Genomic DNA, 21805 nt, shown 5'->3' on the forward strand with positions numbered 1-21805 from the left:
GAAGTATGTATTTCCGAACCAATTCGATGCTTCAAGAGCGTGCGTAAAAGCCTTCGGGCAATGTGAGTGTCATTTAGTGGTATTACTTTACACCAGGTGAGCCTCCTATCCTGCCACCACCTTTTACATATAAAAATAGTATCCCTAATATATAATTATGATAAAAATAAAGACAGAACATTGCAACATTAAATTCGTTAATTTTCTTCTAGCAAAATATAAAACCGTCACAAAAATACTTCAGATAATTGTTAAAAATAAAGATAGTCATTTGTCTTTGGCTTCGTTAATGCTAGATGTCATCAACTTAAATAGAACAAAGGGCCCACCAGAAATGTCCACTGTTTGACAGCGTTAGAAAATCCGGTCAAAGTATCCGATTTCTTTAAGACTTCCACATTCTATATAATTTTAAATACTGTGCCAGTATTGATCATTTAACGCAAGTTCATTCTATTAGAACGGGTAGGTTTTTAGGTGCTACTCATGGACATTCAATTCCAGACAGCTCGCAAGTGCGTTGCCGGCCTTTTAGAAATTGATTTGCTCTTTCCTTGAAAGACCCTAAGTCGAATTGGTTCGACTACTTTAATGGGCAGGTTGAAACTCAGCTGCAGCAGGTATTAACCCGAACAACTCCTCCAAACATTCTCTGTGGTAAAAGCAGTGGAAGATACAGACTGACCCCACATTACTCAAGACAGAGATACGCCATAATCGAAATTGTATATCACTTGAATGTATTTTTGAAATCAGCTCTCAAACCGAGTGTACAATTAAAACTTGTGTATTTGACCTTGGTCCTAGGGGGAACATTCTGGCATCTGTCAAATACCACCAGTTTTTAAATCAGCTAAAACAGCTTTGAAGAACACAATTTGTGTTCGTCAAAGTTATACCAGTTCGCATATAAATATCGCACTCTACGGAACATTAAAACTATTTACGATAATACTATATCTATGCCATACGCCGTGAAGGTTTCTTGATTACATTACCTCCGTTATATCGATTGCAAATAGTTGCTTTCATAAAAAAACATAACGCTTCTTTAAGAATATTTTTAAACAACATTCATATGAATTAGCGATATATTAAAACTAACTTATATCCAGATAACTACACAAATTAGAATCTGAATTTTGGAGCCTTCTTAACCAACTATTTACTTAACTCAGTTATGTATCGTATACCTTCAGATTACAACACAAATTAAAAAAATAAAAATAAAAATGTTACTAAAATTGTTTAAAAATTATTTAAAAAAACTGGTATCTTTTATTAATAATGGCTTGGTTATTCTTCCTTTATATTAAATATTTATTATAATGATCAATGCATCTTAGAACTTAGAACATATAATTTAGTATGAATTTGTACTTTGTTTTATATTTGTATAAATAGGTAAAACTGTTTGAATGTGTATTCTGTTTTTGGCTTTTGTGATTAAAATAATTGTTTGAATATTGTTTAACTAGCAGCTGTAGGATTACTTTAATAAAAAAAGCTAAGGTGTAATTTGGTACTTACAATATCGTGCCCCTGGCTGCCACAGCGCACCACCTCGGGCGCCATATATTCTATGGTGCCACAGAAGCTGTATGCTCTCTTCTCATTGCCGCAGAACTCCTTCGAGAGACCAAAATCCGTGAGGACGATGTGACCTTCTGCATCGAGGAGAATATTTTCCAGCTTGATATCCCGGTAGATAATTCCAAGCTGTGGAATGGGTGGCAACTTTAGTGTTGATATTTCAATTTAAATACAGCAGGATTACTAGGCAACATTCACTGATATAAAAGGTATCAAAATTGGTTTACGGTGATAAATCTTCTTGCTTTTACAGAGTAGCGCTGCTGATTTTTTTACTAACTATTAATTGGTTTATTTATATATAAACATTTTTACACCCATTTATTTATGGGTTTAATTTTTTATGTAACTGTTAGGAGGCAAACGGGCTGAAGGCTCAACTGATGTCAAATGATACGGCCGCTCATGGGCACTCACATTGCTGGAATTGCCTTTAAGAAGACCCTATATCAAATTGGTCCGGAAATACGTATTTCATTTGACAACTGGTTCCACATGGTGGTGTGCAGCAAAAACTGCCTTAAAAAACGCTCAGTTGTGGAACGGCGGAGGTCGAAGTGATACGGATGGTATATTGCCTTGACGTCCGATTATGAAACTAATTAAACAAGATCTGTCCATGATGTCTTATTAAATTGGAGTATGGTATGGTATGTGGACTCTGTTTTCCCACTTAGACTCTTAATAGGTCCGTTATACGTGAAGTCCTGGCTAACTAAGTCAGCCTAACTCCTTCCAAAAGCACAGAAGCTCTTCGCAGGATTTCTGTACGTTGTTTAGCCACAGCCTCGAATTCCAGGACTACGTGGGTGACTGATTCCTCTGTGCTGAAACAGCCCCTGCACATTTGAGTAATACAATGTTATTTCTAAACTGTACTTAACCTACCTTATGTAATTGTTCCAACGCTAGTATAATTTCAGCTATGTATATTCTAACTTCATCTTCATTAAAATGTTCCCTTTGATATAAATGAGTGAAAAGTTCTCCACCAGCCACGTAATCTGTAATATAATTCATAAAATAAACAAATGATTTCCAAACCGTCCTCCAGAATCAATTAAAAATAGTGCCAAAAATTTAATTAATATTATTTAACTCTCAAAAGATTTGCATACATTCTTACTTAACAAAAACCTTATTATTAAGATATAGTTTTCATCTAACTATCATACGTCTGAAGCCACGTCTGTAAACACATAATGAATAATGATGATTATCTGTACTGCATGTCTATCAGCAAGCGAAACACGTCTTCCACAAACATACTGTATGTAACAATGCATAATATAACTTTCACCAGCATTCCTACCCAAATACCTCGGCTTTCAATCGATACAACATTAATAATTACGTGTTTCTTCCCCTTAAAACAGATTAGCTAATGAGATTATGATTGATGATAATTTAGAGAATCAATTGCAGTTTAACAATGCATATAAACTATCAATCTCTGTGAGAAATGTAAGACATTAAATGTCAATAGACTACATCTACAATAATTAAACTAATTAAAGTCTTCAATTAAACAAAAAACTATTAAAGGGCCGTCTTATGAACACACCTTACGAAGAGTTAGATAAGTTAACATGATACCTAAGATATAGTAACCTATGCATCACATAGACTTTACATTCACACGTTCAAGCACACACACACACTGATGCACTTACGTGTTACGCGTCACGTATGTTGTTAAAAATTAGGTGAAGAATTTTCTTTTGTTGTAAAGCTAAAATATATGTATACATATTCACTTTGTTATTGAAGAGGCGTTACAGATGTTTTTACTTAAGGATTCCCAAACCTTACACGTAATAAAAAATATCAGTGGCGCTACAACCTGGGCCTCAGATTTCTGAATCTGTTTCATGATTATTTTTCAATCTAATAGGCAAAGCTTCTAGTTCCTGACAGACGCCGTCGATTTTTTGGGTCTAAGATATGTCGGTTTGCCATCACGATGTTTTCCTTCACCTTTCGAGTGAATGTTAAATGCACATAAAGAAAGAAAATTTCTTAATGCACAGCCCAGGATGGAACCTACGTTCCAGGGCTGAGAGTCGCAGGCAGCAGCCACTAGGCCAACGCTCATACGTTATAATGAATTTTTTTGTAACTTAATTATATTTAGCCATAATCTAGATATACAAAGCCTAAACGAACGACCTACATCTAAAGTAATAAAATTAAAATAAAAACGGATACTCGCCGTGTGGTTTAGAAAGTTTTTGACATCTTAAAGGAGATTGGAAATTAAATTGCGGAACGAAAAGTTGCAGAAATTTTACGAAAACTTTCTCAATTTATAATTGGCAAAAGTGTCTTCGAAAGACAATTGTTTAAGCAATGAACAATGTCTTTTCGAATAAATGTTATCCACGAGAAATATATTTTTATTTCACGAGGACTGTTGTACATAATATATTATAATATAGATGTATGTGGTACCCAACAAGACAAAAACAAAAGTCAAACAAACGGGCAGGTGGCTCACCTGATGTTAACCCACATAGATCGCTAGTGCGTTACCAGCCTTTTAAGAATTGGCTCTTTTCTTGTAGGAAAAACTTCAGTGGGCAGCTGGTTCCACATAGTGGTGCGCGGAAACAACTACCTTAAAAACGCTCAGTTGGTACTTAGTGAGTATCTATTATATGTAGTATATTGTCTACGGGTTTATTCTAATTTTCAATAGAACGTAGAACTCCTCAAAGGGTAATTGTATATCATGGAGTTTTAAGAGTGTAAAACAATACCGCTCAAAGTTTCCGTTCCCCTACGGCTATTACACAAACTATCAACTAGTAGCAAACAGTGGGATGGTGCAAGTCAAGAATACCGAGAGTTTTTACGCCGGTTTTTTGTTTTCTGTCTTCTTTGCCGATAAGTTAGAATGCCCATTCAAATTTAATGACGTGGAATAAGTGATAACAGTATCTTATATTCTAAATTGATATTTTTTATGTTATTTTATTTTAAATACATTGAAATCTTAAACTATATATAAATTGGCATCTGTCATAAGATTCGTGTGTCATATTTAACTACGGTAAAACATACTTTGTACCCTTTCAAAAAAACATAGCATAAATATATAGCATCGCTCAAAAAAAAGATAGAGAACAGTGGAAAGGGTAAGAGGAGGCACCCCAAACTCTGAAATATAATGGAGTGTCGAAATTAATAGGCTATATTGAATATAACCATATTAAGAAAATTTCATACGCCTTTTCTTACAATTCACACCAGCACCGGTGTAAATACACGTGCAACGACACGAACAATACATGGCTAGTTGAAAAAAGCCCACAGTACATTGTGTTTACAGTTCACTTTTATTTCAAAAGGACGATAATTCACGATATCGTAATCCTACGGGTACATAACGCATGCTACTGCACTTACAACATCACAACAATATGAACTCAAATGACATCCTTCAGTTAGTATACAAAAAAGTCGGAAATACGACTGTCTTTTGTTTTAAATTACTTTTATCTTTATAGTAAAACATTAAAAAATTGGTTTAACACATGACGCAATGTATGATAATAATTAATGTTATCTTAATGAACTGCATAGATTAACAGACATTTTTTAATTGTCCGTTGAGTGAACTGACAACAGGTCTGCTTCATTTCAGTTCCTATACGTAATATTTAGTATTTTTGTAAATATTTTAAAAATCAAAATCATTTATTCATTTAGGTAACACAGTATTATGAACCTCAAGTCAGAAAAGAAATATATAATAAATGCTTTTAATTTTACATTTACTGCACGTTTTCGTAATTAATGGCGTAGAACGGAAGAGAAGAACTGGCAATAAACTCACCGCCACTCTTTTTATGTATTACTATTTGTAATGTAGGGTTGTTTTATATCATGTATAAGTTACCGCATTGGAGTATTCTGTCACAGTAGCCAACTTTGTTAAATAAATAAAATTATTTTCGATTATAATTAGGCTTTTTTTTCCCATATCAGGTCAAGGATCGAATATATCAATATCGGGACCAGTTTCTTTCTAGGCTACTCAAATTTGGAGCGCCCGCGCCGATTAGCAACGTTTAATTGTTCTCATTAGAATATTGTGTTGTTCTAGTTAACTATTAGGTATGTATAGCAATTAAATAACATATAATTTTTTGAAAAACTGCGTTTAATTAATATCTTTTTCCTATTTACATGATATACCCAAATCGAAATTTTGTAGGTACTATACGTCGTTTTAATTTATAATATTTAAATTATCAATAAAAATACAAGTAATTCGTCAAATAATTTTAATTATGTACTGAAAATTCTCAGCAATAATGGGCCAAGGATTAGCCTTTCATAATCACAGAAAAAAATAAATTTAAAATTGCGATAAGTCAATTTATTATTTATTGCAAAACACGCAATTAATTTTAATATATTAAACATTTTGTAATTAAATCTTCAACCTTAGCTATTTAGAACTTATATATACCGCTCTAAATTTTTAACACAAAAAATTATTTATAAAATATTTAACGATAAATAAAAACAATTATGCAATTTATGAAAATTATCCAACTCAAAGACTGTAACTAAAATGTTCATATCAAGCCTTTGTACATTTCCACCTCGAATAACAAAAAAAAAAAAAAAAAGCCTTTGTACATATAAACAGTTGAGCATTAAAAAACTCATGATTGGGCAACGAGTGGCAAAACCAGCGACCCACATTGGCCAGCCTTGGCCCACTGGCAATGTCGGATCTTATTGTTCGAGCTCTCTAATGTTTACCTGAATACCGTAATGCAAAAAACAGACCGAAAATCACGGTTTCCACGAGTCAAACTATTCTTCTCGCGCATCAGTGAAATACAATACCTCTCGTAACGCAGTAGTCGCGGCGTTCGTTATAGGAAATCGCGTTTTAGGTCAAAAACCGAACACCAATTTAATATAATTTTTAACACAGTTGAAACAGGTTCACACTACAGAAATATCTCTTGGTCTCATTACAGGGGAGAAATAATACGGTATATGGGTGACGGAAATCGCGTTATAGGGGGGATTAATGTACTAACTTTTTTTTTGTTTTATCAAAACATGGACAAACATGAACAACATCAAAAACTCTATTTCTATTACACACTTCGATTAAAAAAATAAATGAAACATTTATAGGCATATGTTTTAAATGTGCTTTTATTTACTAACAAATTTGCCAGGTATTTGGAAATCAACTAACACAGCTTAAAGCTCTTAAAATTCACTTCTAAAGCGAACAGCTGACTGGATCGTCGCAAAATCTTTAACCCACATTCCATATGCCTTGACCCAGTAGCCGTGCGCTGAATCTAATCGCTCAAAACGTTTACAATGCCTATTTTACATCTGATATGTGAACCTAAAAATAGACGTAATATAAACTTCTATTTTCTGATCTACCACAAAGTCAAAATCAAAATAACTGTACAAACAAGTAGACTTATAAACGTCAACAGAAAATATTTTAAATTGTTTCACCAGTTCTCAAGTCAAGGGTGTAGAGCGGGCAAGAAGAACTGGCAATAAACTCTCCTTCACTCTCTTTTTATCGCTAAATTTTGAGTCATACCTATTGTTTGAACTGGAGCAAGTCAATCCCAGGGATTAGACTCATTTTAATAATCGTCAAATTTATAAAAAATACTTCATTGATTCAATTTACGTTTAACGGTAATTTTAAATTTATTCAGTGATAATTTTATAGTTTCGCTTGGCAGTTTGTAAAAACCAATACAATTTCCATATAAGGAGTGGTTTATCTTCTGGACCCTGGTTGGTCGTACGATTATATTCGTTCTGTTTCTATTATTATATCGGTGAAAGACAATATTTGTTTTAAAATCGATTATATTTTTTGTACATAAAACAAGGCTTCACAAATACATTGACTATGCACCTATATCAGCCTGGAAACAAACAGGTTAAAATATCTTCATAATTCATTAAGGCAAGATTATTTATATGAAAACAATATTGAATTTACCAGATTCTTGTGACGGGATGATATCATTACGGTGATAATGAAACGAGGAAGTGTCTTTATAGACAAAACGTTATCAAATTTTAAAATAGCGAACAAATGATAATAAACCACAATACATATAATAATATTTAATAGTAAATATATATTATTTTGAAATGTGTTCTAGGATAACAGGAAACATATCTCTCATAGCGCTAAATATGTCGTATGGTCGTAATTATATAGTGTCGAGTCTGTCTTACGACAGCTGCTAACATAGTGATTAGTCACTAGTGCTGTATAATTGTTTTATAGAAAAATCAAAAAGCAGAGCGCATTTAAACAGTATAACCGTATTTAGTTTTTAATATTTTCAGTTGTATTTCTGATTTATTCAAATTTAGATTTTATTCGTTTGTAAGTTAATGAAGTTTTGTGGGATAAAGGTTTTGTATAGATTCCCGAATCTATACAAAGATAATACATAAAATAATATTCCTGGACTAGAGATATCGTGTAGATATATATTAACATACATACAGGTGATTAAGGTCACTCTTACGTGAACGGCTTTTGATTTGTTTCCTACCCATTCTTGTAATTCATTTATAATATAGTTTTAGACGTAATATTGTAGGTTATTTTAAGCCTGAGACAGGTATATAAATGTCTGGTGAGCTACTTTAAAAATGGCAAAGCTAGGTGCAATTTAAAACATGTAATATTTATTAGTGAGAACACAGAAACTATCAGACCGGGCAGTGGTCATAGTTCTTACAGATAACGTTGAGAAACAATTTCAAATAGAGGCGACGGCACAGTATATAAACACATTCTGAGAATCTTGGTAATGACAACAATCCCGCATATCTGAGATAAAATAACGGTAACATTGGCATTGAATGGGGACGTATACTATTTCTACAGTTCCTGTAGCCTCTTTGATTATGATGCTGAATTCAAAATCATTTATACATTTAGGTGTCACAATGTACACTTATGAACGTCAATAAAGAATACATATTCAATGCTTCTAATTTTACATTTACTACCAGTTTTCAAATCAAGAGCGTAGAACGGACGAGAAGAACTGGCAAACATTCTGCCACTCTTTTGAGTCGCCAAGTTTTCTGGTTTTATAATTAACCTAACTAATAAAATGTATATAAACCAAAAAACAAATAGTTTAATAGTCTTCCATTAGCAGTAGGCTTGGTGAAATAGGAGCACGCACTTACATTCTCGTGAGAAGAACACGCAAATACTGTCGAAATAACTAAGCTGCGTTAACTATCAAACATTAAGTTATTCTAGAACTAAGACGATATTCTAATACAAAATTTGAGAATATGCCTTTTTCTTCACAGAGCCTATTATTTTGGCGAAAATATCTGTTATATTTTATATACCACGAGTTATGTTCGGAGACGTTTTGGATGTATACTAAATTAAAATCTTTCTTTAAACCTGTTTTTCAACTGGCTTTAATTCTATAAACCATGAGCTTACCTACCATAAAATAAGGGGTAGTGCGACTTGTATTAACAAAAACCAACTTGACTTACTGACGAGTACTTAAATCTAAATGACACTTCTGTTATATACCTACAAAGAATACCTATATGTGTAGTATTTTTGGGACTTATCGGGAACGAGAATGTTATATTATTACAAATTAGGAGTGTGTGAAAAATTAAAGAACTTTTGGCTTCAAATATGCGATAATTTGGTATGCGCTTTTTACATTTTTTTAATATAGGTATATAATTTAGGTTACACAACTTTTATTTATTTATTTTCACTACATTTTTTATTATACCCTAGTGAATATTTATGCAAACATAAGTTTGCATAAATATTCAATAGGTGACCAGATTAAAAGGAGACACTCTTATATGATAAATAAGGTTTCAGACACATATCGATATTTTCCAACTTACCTAAAATAAGGTGAAGTTTTGTTTCAGTCTGGAACGCGTAATGCAATGTCACAAGGAAGGGGCACGCCCTTACAGCCTCTAAGACCTGTAAAAATGGTTTATGTTAAGCTGGCTAAAAATACTAGTAAATATAACAGGAAATTTAAACTATATTTGGTTATACTGTGTTAACTGTATAAAACGACCCTGAAACAACTGTGCATATTTTGTCGTTAAATGGAGAAAACATCTGTATTAGAAAAGGTTTACTACAGACAAGTGTTAGTATTGACATAAAACAAAATTCTTATTTGAACGCTATTGCGTATATATATAGCCTGTAATTTTTGCCTGGCGTCTTTTGCGGTACCAGAAATGTTGCACATTTTACTAATTTTATTCATATCTTGTAATATTATTCGATAAACCAACCAATACGTAAACAAAAGAACGGATTTCTTCGGTACGTATGATGCCTATAGTCGAGTTTATTACGGGCAAAGACAATAAAGCGACAAAATAACGTACACTGCTCCGCAGTTTTAAATAATAAAACCTTAAAAAGTATTTTCTATTATTTAATTGTCGTTGTAGAGCGTAGGTGTACTACGTACGTCATTGTATTTCTATGAATGATACAAATAGGTTAGTTAAACACATTTATCTCACTTGAAGTATCTGGTGAGCACTTGCAGCACCATATTTTAAGAGAGCATAGATATTTTTTGTGTGTTCTTAGCCTATTTGGTATGGCGTTCTAAATATATTTCAGACGTTTGAACTACATTTCCCACCTAACTTGACGATATACATATCCGGAGATCTGACGTGTCTCACAATAACCTAGTTACAGAGGAACAATAATTAAACCTTTTGATGGAATGGAAAAGGATATGGTGACATCAGAATATAACCAAATTCATGGTCACAACTGCACCAGTCTCATATCACTGCTAATATTTGATTTTTACTAATTAGAACGTTACATCGGAAGTAAAAGGCTTAATGTTGACACAGAGCAGATTACGCCGTTAATTGGATAACACAGTAACACAACGCGTAATACCAAGCTTATGTGTACTGTGTAACTTATGTAAGGAAAATATTGTTATCGTAAAGAAAATAGGCCACAAGAGGACAAAGATGTTTTAAGGTTAAGATAATATTTTCTCCGATTTATCACGGGCTTAATGAATTCAAATTGGGAGAAGTGAAGTTTTTTAGTTTCACATAACTTATTAGTTTTAAGTTAGATTAGAACGTAAAGTAAAAAAACAATAAGTGGTTGACTGGAAGAGATCGCTCGAAAGCGATAGGGCCGCCAGTTAATTTAATTTTGTCAATTGTTTCTGCAACGAAGTTATTAAATAATAAATAATTAAGTGAATCTACCTGCCGCTCGGTCCTCGTATGTTCCGCAGTCTTTAACTTCTGTACAATCGACGCCTTCTTGAGCAATTTCATCGCGTACAATTTGCCCTCGTCCACTCCACACCTCTTCTTTACTAGGAACACTTTGCCATACGCTGTAACAATAGAATTAAATAAATTACTATCATAAAACACATTTGTATGTGCATCTGCAAAGCAAATCAGATACGATGTAATTTATCAAATATTTTATAATGTTATAATTTTTATAATTATATCTATGCATGCAGGATAAAACACCTCTAGTCTGTCACAGTTCCCAGCTCTAACATAACGTACTCAATTCTAATCCATATTCCATAGAATAATAATTTTTTACGCACCCGTAACCCGACTGTTCACATACATATTTATTTTGTATTTTACGAAATATATATGTATGTTGTACTCTAGAAGACTAAGTTCCATGCAACGCTGTATGTCCTATGCCAAAACTACCTTATATTGTGCGTAGTAAAAAGTAGATAAAATAATTAAAATTTAAAAAAAAAAATAATCCGTGTTTTCCAGCACCAAGGGCTCTGCTAAAATAAGAGACCTCCTGTTATGGACTAGAACCGTCAGGCCTACAGCTGTTTCGTACATCCGTCCATAAACCACAAATCGGCCGGTAATCAAACAAATATCAATTTCAAAATCCGGCTTCAAACATTTTTAATCTCTAGACAAACAATTATATAGTAATACCTAACTCAAACTCAAAATAACTTTATTTATACAGGTAACTCAACAAACTCTCCTCCACTCATTTTAATCGCCAAGTTTTGAGACATACAAATTGTTTGAACTGGAGAAAATCAATCCCAAAGACTATGATCATTTAAATTATCATCAAATTTATAAAATAAAAAATCTTCACTTATTAATTTATGTTTAATGAGAGTTTTGAGTTTATTCAGTGATAATTCTCTGGAGAGTTTTTGTAAAAATGAATAACAATTTCCTTATAAGGAGTGAATAATCTTCTGGAGCCTAGTTGGTCCGTGGCGTTAGATGTATCTATTGGCATATTTCCGTAACATAATATAATTATGTTCATATAGGAAACGAGACATGAGGTAATTAGTAAGTATGCGAAAATTTTACTTATATGCATTTGAGCGATGATTGAATGCTATTAAATATTACAATGAATCAACATATCAATCAGTTCCTTAAACATAACTACTTTTGGGATAAAAAGCCGTTCACCTATTCACGACCTACTCGAAAGATCACAGACCTTGTAGGCAAGGTCGCGCACACAGTAGCAAATTATTCTTTTCGATAATGTTTGTTTTTGAAAACTTCTCAGATCAGCGAACGGATGTTTACTTCATTCTAAGATAATTAAAAATTATTAAATCAGTGTCGCCTTTTAGATCTGGATGTCTGTATCTGTTTCGTGATCATTTGTCAATAGTCACTTGTGCCTGACATGAAACGACGACTTTTTGAGTCTAAGAGAAGCCGATTTTCTCACGTTTCTGAAAAATGATGGGGATCGAATCTACGACCTCGGAGTATAATGTCGCACGCTTAGTTAGATTACACAATTGGACATCGTACATCGTACATCGTAAGATATATTAAATAATTAGATGCCGATGATGATTAATTACGTAGTCGAATCTATATTGTTTCAAGGATACACTCAAATCGGCCTTTATTTAAAAAAATACATATATACAAATATCGACCGTGTCAACCGGCGCGGCGTTTGTATATGTACTTAAAATTAAAACATTTGTAACCTAACCAATATGAAACACCCTTACACATAGCCGTTACAAGTCACAAAGTAATAATGAAACAATATTGTTATATGTAGTTCTCTTCGTGAGGTGTCAACATACAATGTGTATAATGTAATATGTCTACGATTTAACCTCAATATAATTATGTTTTGAAATGTTTACCATGGTACAGATATATGTTCATACACTTATTTATTAAGAACTAGCTGTTCACTTATTTATGTATTAATTAAGGAAAATAAACCCATACATCTCTATCCTGCAAAAAAAAAATTTAAAACATAAAATCAATACATTAGACATCCAAAAGTTTCGCTGATAAAAAATATAATAAAAAGCAAAGCAAAATATGACAGCGCAAAATTAAAAATATAGGAATACGACAAACATAATACATAGTAGATATTAAAGAAGAAAGATACAAGGCTAAGGAGTGCGAAAGAGGGTCGATATTAGTGGCACAATTCAAAGTAGAACACATCCTGTGAAGTCGAAAGGTTCTGTGCGAGCGTAGAGTTCTGGCAGGAACATTCAATGTTATCATATCAAGAAGATGGGAACTAACTCATTTCCGCATATTTTTATAATGACGTAAAGAAAGTAAGTTATATTTTATTCACACTTAGAAAAGAAAACGCATATACAATACACATAGCCAAAACAGATTATATTCATAAACAAAGTATATGAAACAGAAAACCTCACGTGCAAAATTAATTAAGTGCATTAATAGATAGAAGAAAACTGAAATTAAACATTAATCAAAAACCATCTAATATTTCAAAGGATACACTAAATTTTTAACACTGCTATCGTCTGTAGTCAAAGTCCTCACAGCCTCATTGATAAGGTAATGTGGAACATGTCAACAACCTGCCTGAATATATTTCTTGAAAAATATACCACAGTTGTATAATTCATACACATCCCGTAGCCGATATATGATAGCAACACGATGCGATATAATGCGTCACGAGTGATTCAACGTACGAAGACGTAGGAAGGTCGCAGATAAATTGTTTACACGGGCAAATCATTGACATGTGACGTTAAAAATACCATAGCTCAAGGGGAAATAGAAACACAGATTTGCTTATCTGTTAAACACGAGAAGGGCTAAATTTTTAGAAGATGGAGAGTGTTCAGAGGAGTGGTATCTAGCAGGTACCTGCAGCTGAGTTTGATCATCACTGGCTTTAGTATATAAGTTAATTATTAAAATCTGTTCAACGTTCTGTTGGACAGAAAAACTGTGTCCAGTTTGTGTTTCCACCACACCAATCGGTTTCTTCACCGATTCGAACTAATTCGATTCGAATTCGATTTCGGATCCTTCAAGAAAAGAGCGCAGCCATTCTTAGAAGGCCTGCAACACACTCGCGAGCCCTCTGGCATTGACTATGTCCATAGTGGCGGTATCACTTAACATTCGGCGAGTCTCGCGAGAGGCGTAGTAGTACATCTCTTAAACCAGACTATAGAATCCTTCTTCGTTTGTTAAAGCGATAAACAACAAAAGATAACCAGCTTAACAAATGAAAACCAAAACTCAATTCTATCCTTAAACAGTGAATTAAATGAAAATCTATTTAAGAGCATAAAATATTTTCCTGTATCACTATGCAATACATAAATTCAAGGAAATCTATATTTAGTATTATCAACGTCAACGAGCTATCGTACTTCGTAGTGTCGTTAAAGGTAGAATAAAAAGTAAAGCTATTATATAAAAATTAATGTGCACTATTTATTATTTACTATTGGCCTAGTGGCATTAACGTACGACTCTCAATCCTGAGGTCGTCGTTTCGTTCGAACGGTTAAAGAAAACATCGTAAAAGAGGCTTGCTTCAGATTCAAAAATTCGACGGATATTTATTTGCCTATTAGATTGGCAAATGATAATGAAACATAATATACAGAAATCTGAGCTCCAGTCCTAAATGTTTGTAGCGCCACTAATATCTTTAGATTTTTATTAATTATATAAATCATATATGTACTAAGCAATTATAATTGGAAGAAATTAAAAATTTACCACATCGAAAATGTGTCTAAAGTCCATCGCCGTAAGTTCAATATTGGACAACATTAAATAAAAAAATATATACATACTTTTGAAACACAGGTTAGAACGAAAGAACAATCAAAAGTCATCACAATAGTTATAAATAACATTACCTCATATCTTTATTTAGATAACGTATTTGTCATTGGGGCAGAGCAACGACCCGACAAAAGGACACACAGTATTTTTCATTGCATAACACGCAAATTGTGACGCTAAAAATTACTTTAATAATCGCATATTTAATCACCTTACAATTATTATAAAGGTATCAATCAATCAACAGAAAACATATAAACTTATTTCATTTCATAATTATTTTGTGTTCTTTATGAAAATTTGTTACACTAAGCTTTTCTTCACCGTGAACACAATATATTTTTTAATATATATATATATATATATAATGTACACTTTTACCACTAGGATATGCATAAAAAATGTTACTAAAACGTAAGCTTTATCATTGGCGAAGGTCCTTATACCAGGAGTGAATAACTTCTCAGAGTTAGAAGTCAACGACACGAGATCATCGACCGTCCTTGCTAGATCAAAACCTGGCCGGAAACAGTATTGTGAATTTTGGGTGCATTGAACGTTGCCACAGCTTTCTTATTTTCACACTTTTCCATAAACACTGTGTTTTTCTCTTGGATCCCAGCGTGTATTACTTGACATATATATGTCTCACATTTACTTTGTTTAGCCGTAATCTTACAATCAAAAAAAATGTAATATAATATTATTAACTAATTAAATGACTATTAAGATATATGTAGTTGTTTTGGCATTCCTCCTGATGATAGAGGACAAATCTTTGTTTTTAATTAATTTTATTATTATTAATTACTTAAGATTTCATGTGGAACATGGTATAATGGTTGCGCATCTTACAAACATTGTGTAAAACAAAATAAAACTTGGTGGAGAGTCTATTGCCAGTTCTTCTCTTCCGTTCTACGCCCTTGTTTTGAGAACTGGCAGTAAATGTAAAATTAGAAGCATTTAATGTATATTATTTTTGAAGATCATTAGTGTCCATTGTGTTACCTATATAAAAAAAATGATTATCCATTGGAATTTGAATTTTCTTAACAAGGTACATGATTTAGTTCGATGGCTCAGATCATCAATCTATCTATCTATCAATTTTATATCATATTGTTTACTAAGTTGCCTACCCACCAATTATGTTTTTCCATATCATTTTCCTTGATTGATAAGCGAGCCTTTGTTCCTCTTGATTTATATATAACATATTAAAATAGCAGAATTAGAAGCAACCACAAAGCTTAATTAAAAACGTATATAGGTAATAAACCGAATTAGTGGTGAACGATAATATGCAAATGGCCTGACAGAGTGCGTTGACACTTAACAATGAGTGGAAACGATATCAGTCTAACGTTAACAATATTATGTTGAAACCAAAAATCCTTATAAAATTACTTTTATATTAAAGCCTAGCTCCCACCCGAAGCATAATCGCATTTCGTGTAACGTTCTTAGACTAATAATTTTTACTATATATGCATATTGTATATATTGGTGAAATCTATATGTGGCTCGGTAGTTTATCGCATTGATTTAGACAAATTCGGACAGGATACTTGATATTTGATATGAAAATATGTTTCAAACGCGAGGAAAAGCTACTGAAGTATAAGGAATTTAGTAATTTATCAAACATTTTCTAATTTTTTTAACACCTGAATTCGTACATAACTGAAGACTCATAAAAATAACGTGCGTCAAAACCGCCATTCCACTCTGAAAATCAAGGAAATGTCATAACAAAAATCATTGAAGCCAATTCCAGAGAAACGTACGGAAGCAATTTCTCGGAATGTATGCGTCGAGGTCAACAAATACAAAAACAAAGGTTACCTATGGATACTCTTGAGAATTGAAAATCAAACAAGGTTTAATCGTAATATAATTATTTCTCGTATATTCCCGAGCCTATGACCCTAAACTTTTCACGGGCCTAGACGACCTTGTGGAGATGAACGAACCGCACGTAACCCTTCGAGTATTCGCCCTCATAGGCTCTAGACATTTGGGGGTTGAACTTTTACTTTTGGGTACATATTTTATGTTCCAACAATATGTTATTGATCGCATTTATACAATATAATACTGGTTTATTTATACGCCCACTTCACATATATATAATAAACTATTTATACGGTGCTCCGATTACATATATAATGTATCTCGCATATAGTCCATTAAAATAGTCTGCTATGAATAGAATGATAATTTGAATATTCCGGCTCACTAATTAATCAAACCCAATTTTATATATATTGTTTGTAATACATTTTAGATGGAAGATTTTGTTAAATATGCCGTAGATTTAGTACTATGTATGATGTGGTAAACTTTAATAAATAAAAACAAAACCCAATATACATAGACAAAAAAATCAGTTTGCAGCACAAATTTCTAACATATATACAAAGTACAGTATTAGAATAACCAATATTATACTAAATGTGATATATATCCCATATTTACACTAAACCTCTCCCATATCGACAACTATAAAACGCGAGGTAAGTAACCCCGGGCTAACAGCTGTCTGGATAAAAAAAAATCGTTACACCTGGCTGAGCGACAAACGTTACTTGAGCCGGCATCCTGTTCGCAACGCGGGGCGTGCGGGTCCAGTGCTTTATGGCCGATAAATATGAAGATTCATAGCAAACATTTTAATTAATAGTTTGACTACTTTTTACTGCATTCGCTGTATGATTAGAAAGTAAAATTAAGATTAAATTACTTGTATTGCGAGCCATTCGGCTTGTAGATTTTTCATGGAAATAATACTATAGGTATGATTTTTTTATATAACGGGGCAGATGGGCAAATGGCTCACCACAGTAATGCCGCCGCCCATGGACTTAAAATTCATAATAAAAATTGGAAATAACTGAATATAAATAAGATAATATCTTTTAAAACTACTCAAATAATAACTACAAATTGTAACGATAGAGAAATCCCCACGCAGACGGAAGCTGTTACATAAATCTATCATGTATCGGTAACCGAGGGTAAATCTACCCTTAACCTTAAAAGAGCGTTGCTCTCACAAAACCAGAGGCAAGGACCTCGGTGCACGACCTCTATAGGCTGAACGTTTCAATAATCACAAATGTCAAACAAATGTCATAAGGCCGTAACGAATGGGTTATAGGCTTATAGGTTCAGTAAAGCGGAAGAGAAAATACTACTATTTCATTACTTATGGGATTTGCAAAGTTTTAGTCTTTTCAGTATTAAAAGCGCCATACAATTAACGAGATAATGAATTCAGTTTAATTAAATTTTTTTTATGAAAGCTGCCTACTATTAACTACTAACTGCCGCGAAAAGGTTTTATATCAAATTCCAAATTCAAAAATATTTGAATTTAGAATTACCGCGCTTGACAACAGGCAACGCTTGCCACAAGCGCATCTCGAGCAGGTGTCCGCCTAATTCAGGTACGCACGCAACGGATGTGCTATATGACCACTTTCGCAGATGGCGTCTTTGCAGTTAGGATTTCTTGTTCTTGAATTTAGGCCGGGATTAACTTTGTGAATGGTCAAAAGCCAGGTAGTTTTCCAACTTCAATAAGGTTGTAATTCTATTGTGTTAATTTATTGCTTAAGTAATTGTAGATTTATTTCGTTTATACAATCCAGTACGTCCACATGTAACCTCATGGCTTGGTTATTTTATACTTGGCAAAACTAGCAGAGCAAATTACAAGCATCATAGTAGCTTAACTATATTTCCTTCGATTTCTAAACGTCGCTTCCATATTCCCATATATATACATATTATATATTCCCTTAATTATTTACAGCCAAAATAAAAATAAATTAAAATATATGTTTCTAAATTTGTAAGCTTTCTTGATATTGCTTACCATGCAAAAGACAATTTGCAATTTTTAATTGATTTAATTCTTACAGAAACTTTTTATTCAGTTTTATTTTGTTACTTTAGTCATACTATGTAATTATGTTTTTGTATATTTTCTGTCCGCCACGGATGGCTTCTTACAAGCATGGTACCTGCAGTATTGTGAAGAGTAAGTAAAATCTATTATTATTATTGGTAATCAATTAATATATACTTATCCAAAACAATATGACAATTACTGAGCCCTTTTAAAAAATCTATAAATATCCAATCTATAGTTATCCCGTTTTGGGTGGGCCGTGTCATCTCGTGTCATCGCTACGCCCTCAGTAACTCGATACAGCTCAAAGTTATTCCAATCCGTCAACGGTGGTCTTAACAAGCTATATGCTATTGAAATATCAAAGCTAAAGTTTACCTATATCAAAAACTACTGAGAAAAATTCATCCTACATAAAGCTTATATTAGGAGTTTGACAGAGACAGGTTTGCATCTGTTTTATTAATTATTTAAGGCTTTTGTGCACACTATAAAACCATTTCAACAGGAATTACTGGTTCAATCCACATACATCTGTAAGCCACAGAAATGGGTAACTATACATCCACTATTAAAATTTGTTAACAACCTTGTTATCAACTAATTTAATTACGTATGAAAATCGCTTCCATACTTTGTAAATATAAAAAACGTCTCGCGCCAGGATATTTATCTAACAGACTACAATTAGGTATCCGGTTATATAGTTAAAAGTTTGAATAATATTTTCCGTTACTTAATTGCCCCGGTAATAAGCAACTTAATGACGACCACAAATCAAGTTAGAACTCATTACTTATCATAAAAAATGCAATATTGTTAGACATTTATAATGATAACAGAATTACCCTTGTATATTAAAACAACCATACAACAACAATTGTTGTGAAGGTTATACTATTAGTATATACAGTGTATAATCAATATTCCAGCCAATTAATTTTATACTGAACAAAAACGGGTCTGGTTTTTAAAATCAGAACAGGATATTAATAAAATCGTCCACGTACGTATGTATACTCTTTCCGGTTATTGTAGGTCAAACGAATAACAGTTAATACGGCGACTCAAAATACTTTAGCCGAATTTAATTACAGGGCTGCGTCTAGTCTTGACAATGTAGCATAGTTTTTATAATAAAATCGTGTTTTCTAATAAGTTAAAACGGTGAATAATAGAAATAAACTAGAGGTCATTGCGCCTAAATAAAAAATATAGCGGCACAATATATGTATATACATACAGTATCGAATTATCAAGAACGCATTTCATAGTTAAATTGTGGTGTGCGCACATCAAAAAATCTTTTTCTGCTTACATAGTTAAAAAGCAACGCATATATATATTAAAAACTATGTTTATCTATCTGCCTACACACACCTTTTTTCAATATAAAGTACAACAATCAAAGTTCAAGAAAAAGCTCAAATCCAATAAAGCTCAATATGAATGCTATCCGATCGGGGTACCAGGGCACGATGGTAATGTAGGAGATTTGACAGGACGGCCGTCGCGCCGGGTCAGCGACCCCCGAAAACTGGCGCGTAGCGGTGCCCGGTCGTTACCCGCCCGTCCTTACACTGCTCGCGACCTTATGTCCACCTGGTACTTTGGCCACGCTTTTTATTCGCAAAAAAATCAACATCATATCCAAATTCTTGAGACTGAGAGTTAATTTGGGCCTGAACTGTTTTATTTTTGGTGTTATTTAAAATGTACATAACGTATTGATATAGAGAATATATTAGTTTTAAATATTTTACCGTATAATGAATTTATGTAAAATAGTGATTTCTTTTGAATTTATACATCATATATTATGACCTAAACGTATTGTCATTGTATCCAAAAATGTATCTTCATCGATCAAATAACCCAAATAAATTATGGGTAACCATTGCACATTTGTCAGATTCTGCAAGGTTGTAAAGAGAACTTAAAAAGCTCTTTATTCTTAGCTCTTATTAACGTAAAAACAGCTGAAATCTTGTTACAAAATTAGTTACATATAGTATAAATAAATGTAAATTGTAACGTTTTTTTCGTTTACTTGTACGAATATTACGACTATTAATATTTATTGATGCATAAGCGTCATCGAGCTCCCATTTCCCGCTTAGTCCCGCAGCTTAATAACTGTCTCGGCTGTACGCCAGTGAGCGACCTATTTGTGAAGCCTATGGCGGTATTGTACTATGATTAAAAAATGTACTTAGAAAAGATTAATGGATAGAATAAGGTTTTTTATAGTTTAACTTTATTACATTTTTTATATGAAATTTGGCCATACATAGTTTAGGCAGTTGAATCTCACTTTATTTAATAAGTACATAAGTGAATTTACAGTGTGTCTCAAACATTATGTCGTATATTAAAAAGATTGTTAAGTCAATGTAATATTACGATTATACGCGCCTTCTGACGCAGAATGCCGTAGTATTGTATAAAATCGATAGTTTTCGCATTCACGTAATCCAGAAACCACTGCACGTACGCGTTTGACGTAATAATTTAATACATTACGAAAAACTTACTACGTAACTAAGAGAAATAATGATTTGGATAAAACACAAACATCTTAATCAACGTAACTTTTTAACAAAAAATCAGCGATTAACTTATATTTTCAACAGAATATTGCGCCTATAATGACTCTTATTGTCTCCATCTCCAGCTGTGTTTAATGTAAGATTTTCATCTAATAATTTTGTATCGCAATTTTAATTTCATTATTCTTAGTCAAGAATGGGGTATAACCTTATAGCAAATATCGAACGCTTATCTTCATTTAAATTGGTATTAGTTTAAAACGAAAACCATACCTGAGATTAGACACAAGGGTGTATAACCAAAAACAAAACACTGCATTCAAATGGTGAAATATCTTTAAGCAAACATAAAATACCTGTTTTTCAAACGTTCAATATCACTTGTGAAACGTTCAGTGAATGCGGCTGCGCACGTGCGAGACTTGGGTCACGTTTGCCCAGCGATAGTGCGATTGTACTACGTGAGAGGGACGTAATTGATGACATTACGGTCTTAATAAATGTAATTAATGAAGAAACATTATTAGCAAGTGGTAATTTCTAACGGAGCACAAACAAGAAT

The 21805-nt window shown here is 32.8% G+C and overlaps 1 protein-coding gene across 1 annotated transcript in view; it reads right to left on the reverse strand.

Annotated features, from left to right (window-relative positions):
- LOC110999388 (ribosomal protein S6 kinase alpha-4-like) overlaps positions 1-21805 on the reverse strand; it is a 59162-nt gene that overhangs the window by 25454 nt on the left and 11903 nt on the right. Inside the window, exons 3-6 of the mRNA XM_045629664.1 lie at positions 10894-11027; positions 9523-9607; positions 2482-2597; positions 1531-1719 (exon numbers count right to left, since the gene is read on the reverse strand). Of these exons, the coding sequence (XP_045485620.1) occupies positions 1531-1719; positions 2482-2597; positions 9523-9607; positions 10894-11027 (524 nt within the window). The remainder of the gene's footprint in view (positions 1-1530; positions 1720-2481; positions 2598-9522; positions 9608-10893; positions 11028-21805) is intronic.

This window comes from Pieris rapae, chromosome 9 (assembly GCF_905147795.1).
Source record: "Pieris rapae chromosome 9, ilPieRapa1.1, whole genome shotgun sequence".
Taxonomy (NCBI): domain Eukaryota; kingdom Metazoa; phylum Arthropoda; class Insecta; order Lepidoptera; family Pieridae; genus Pieris; species Pieris rapae.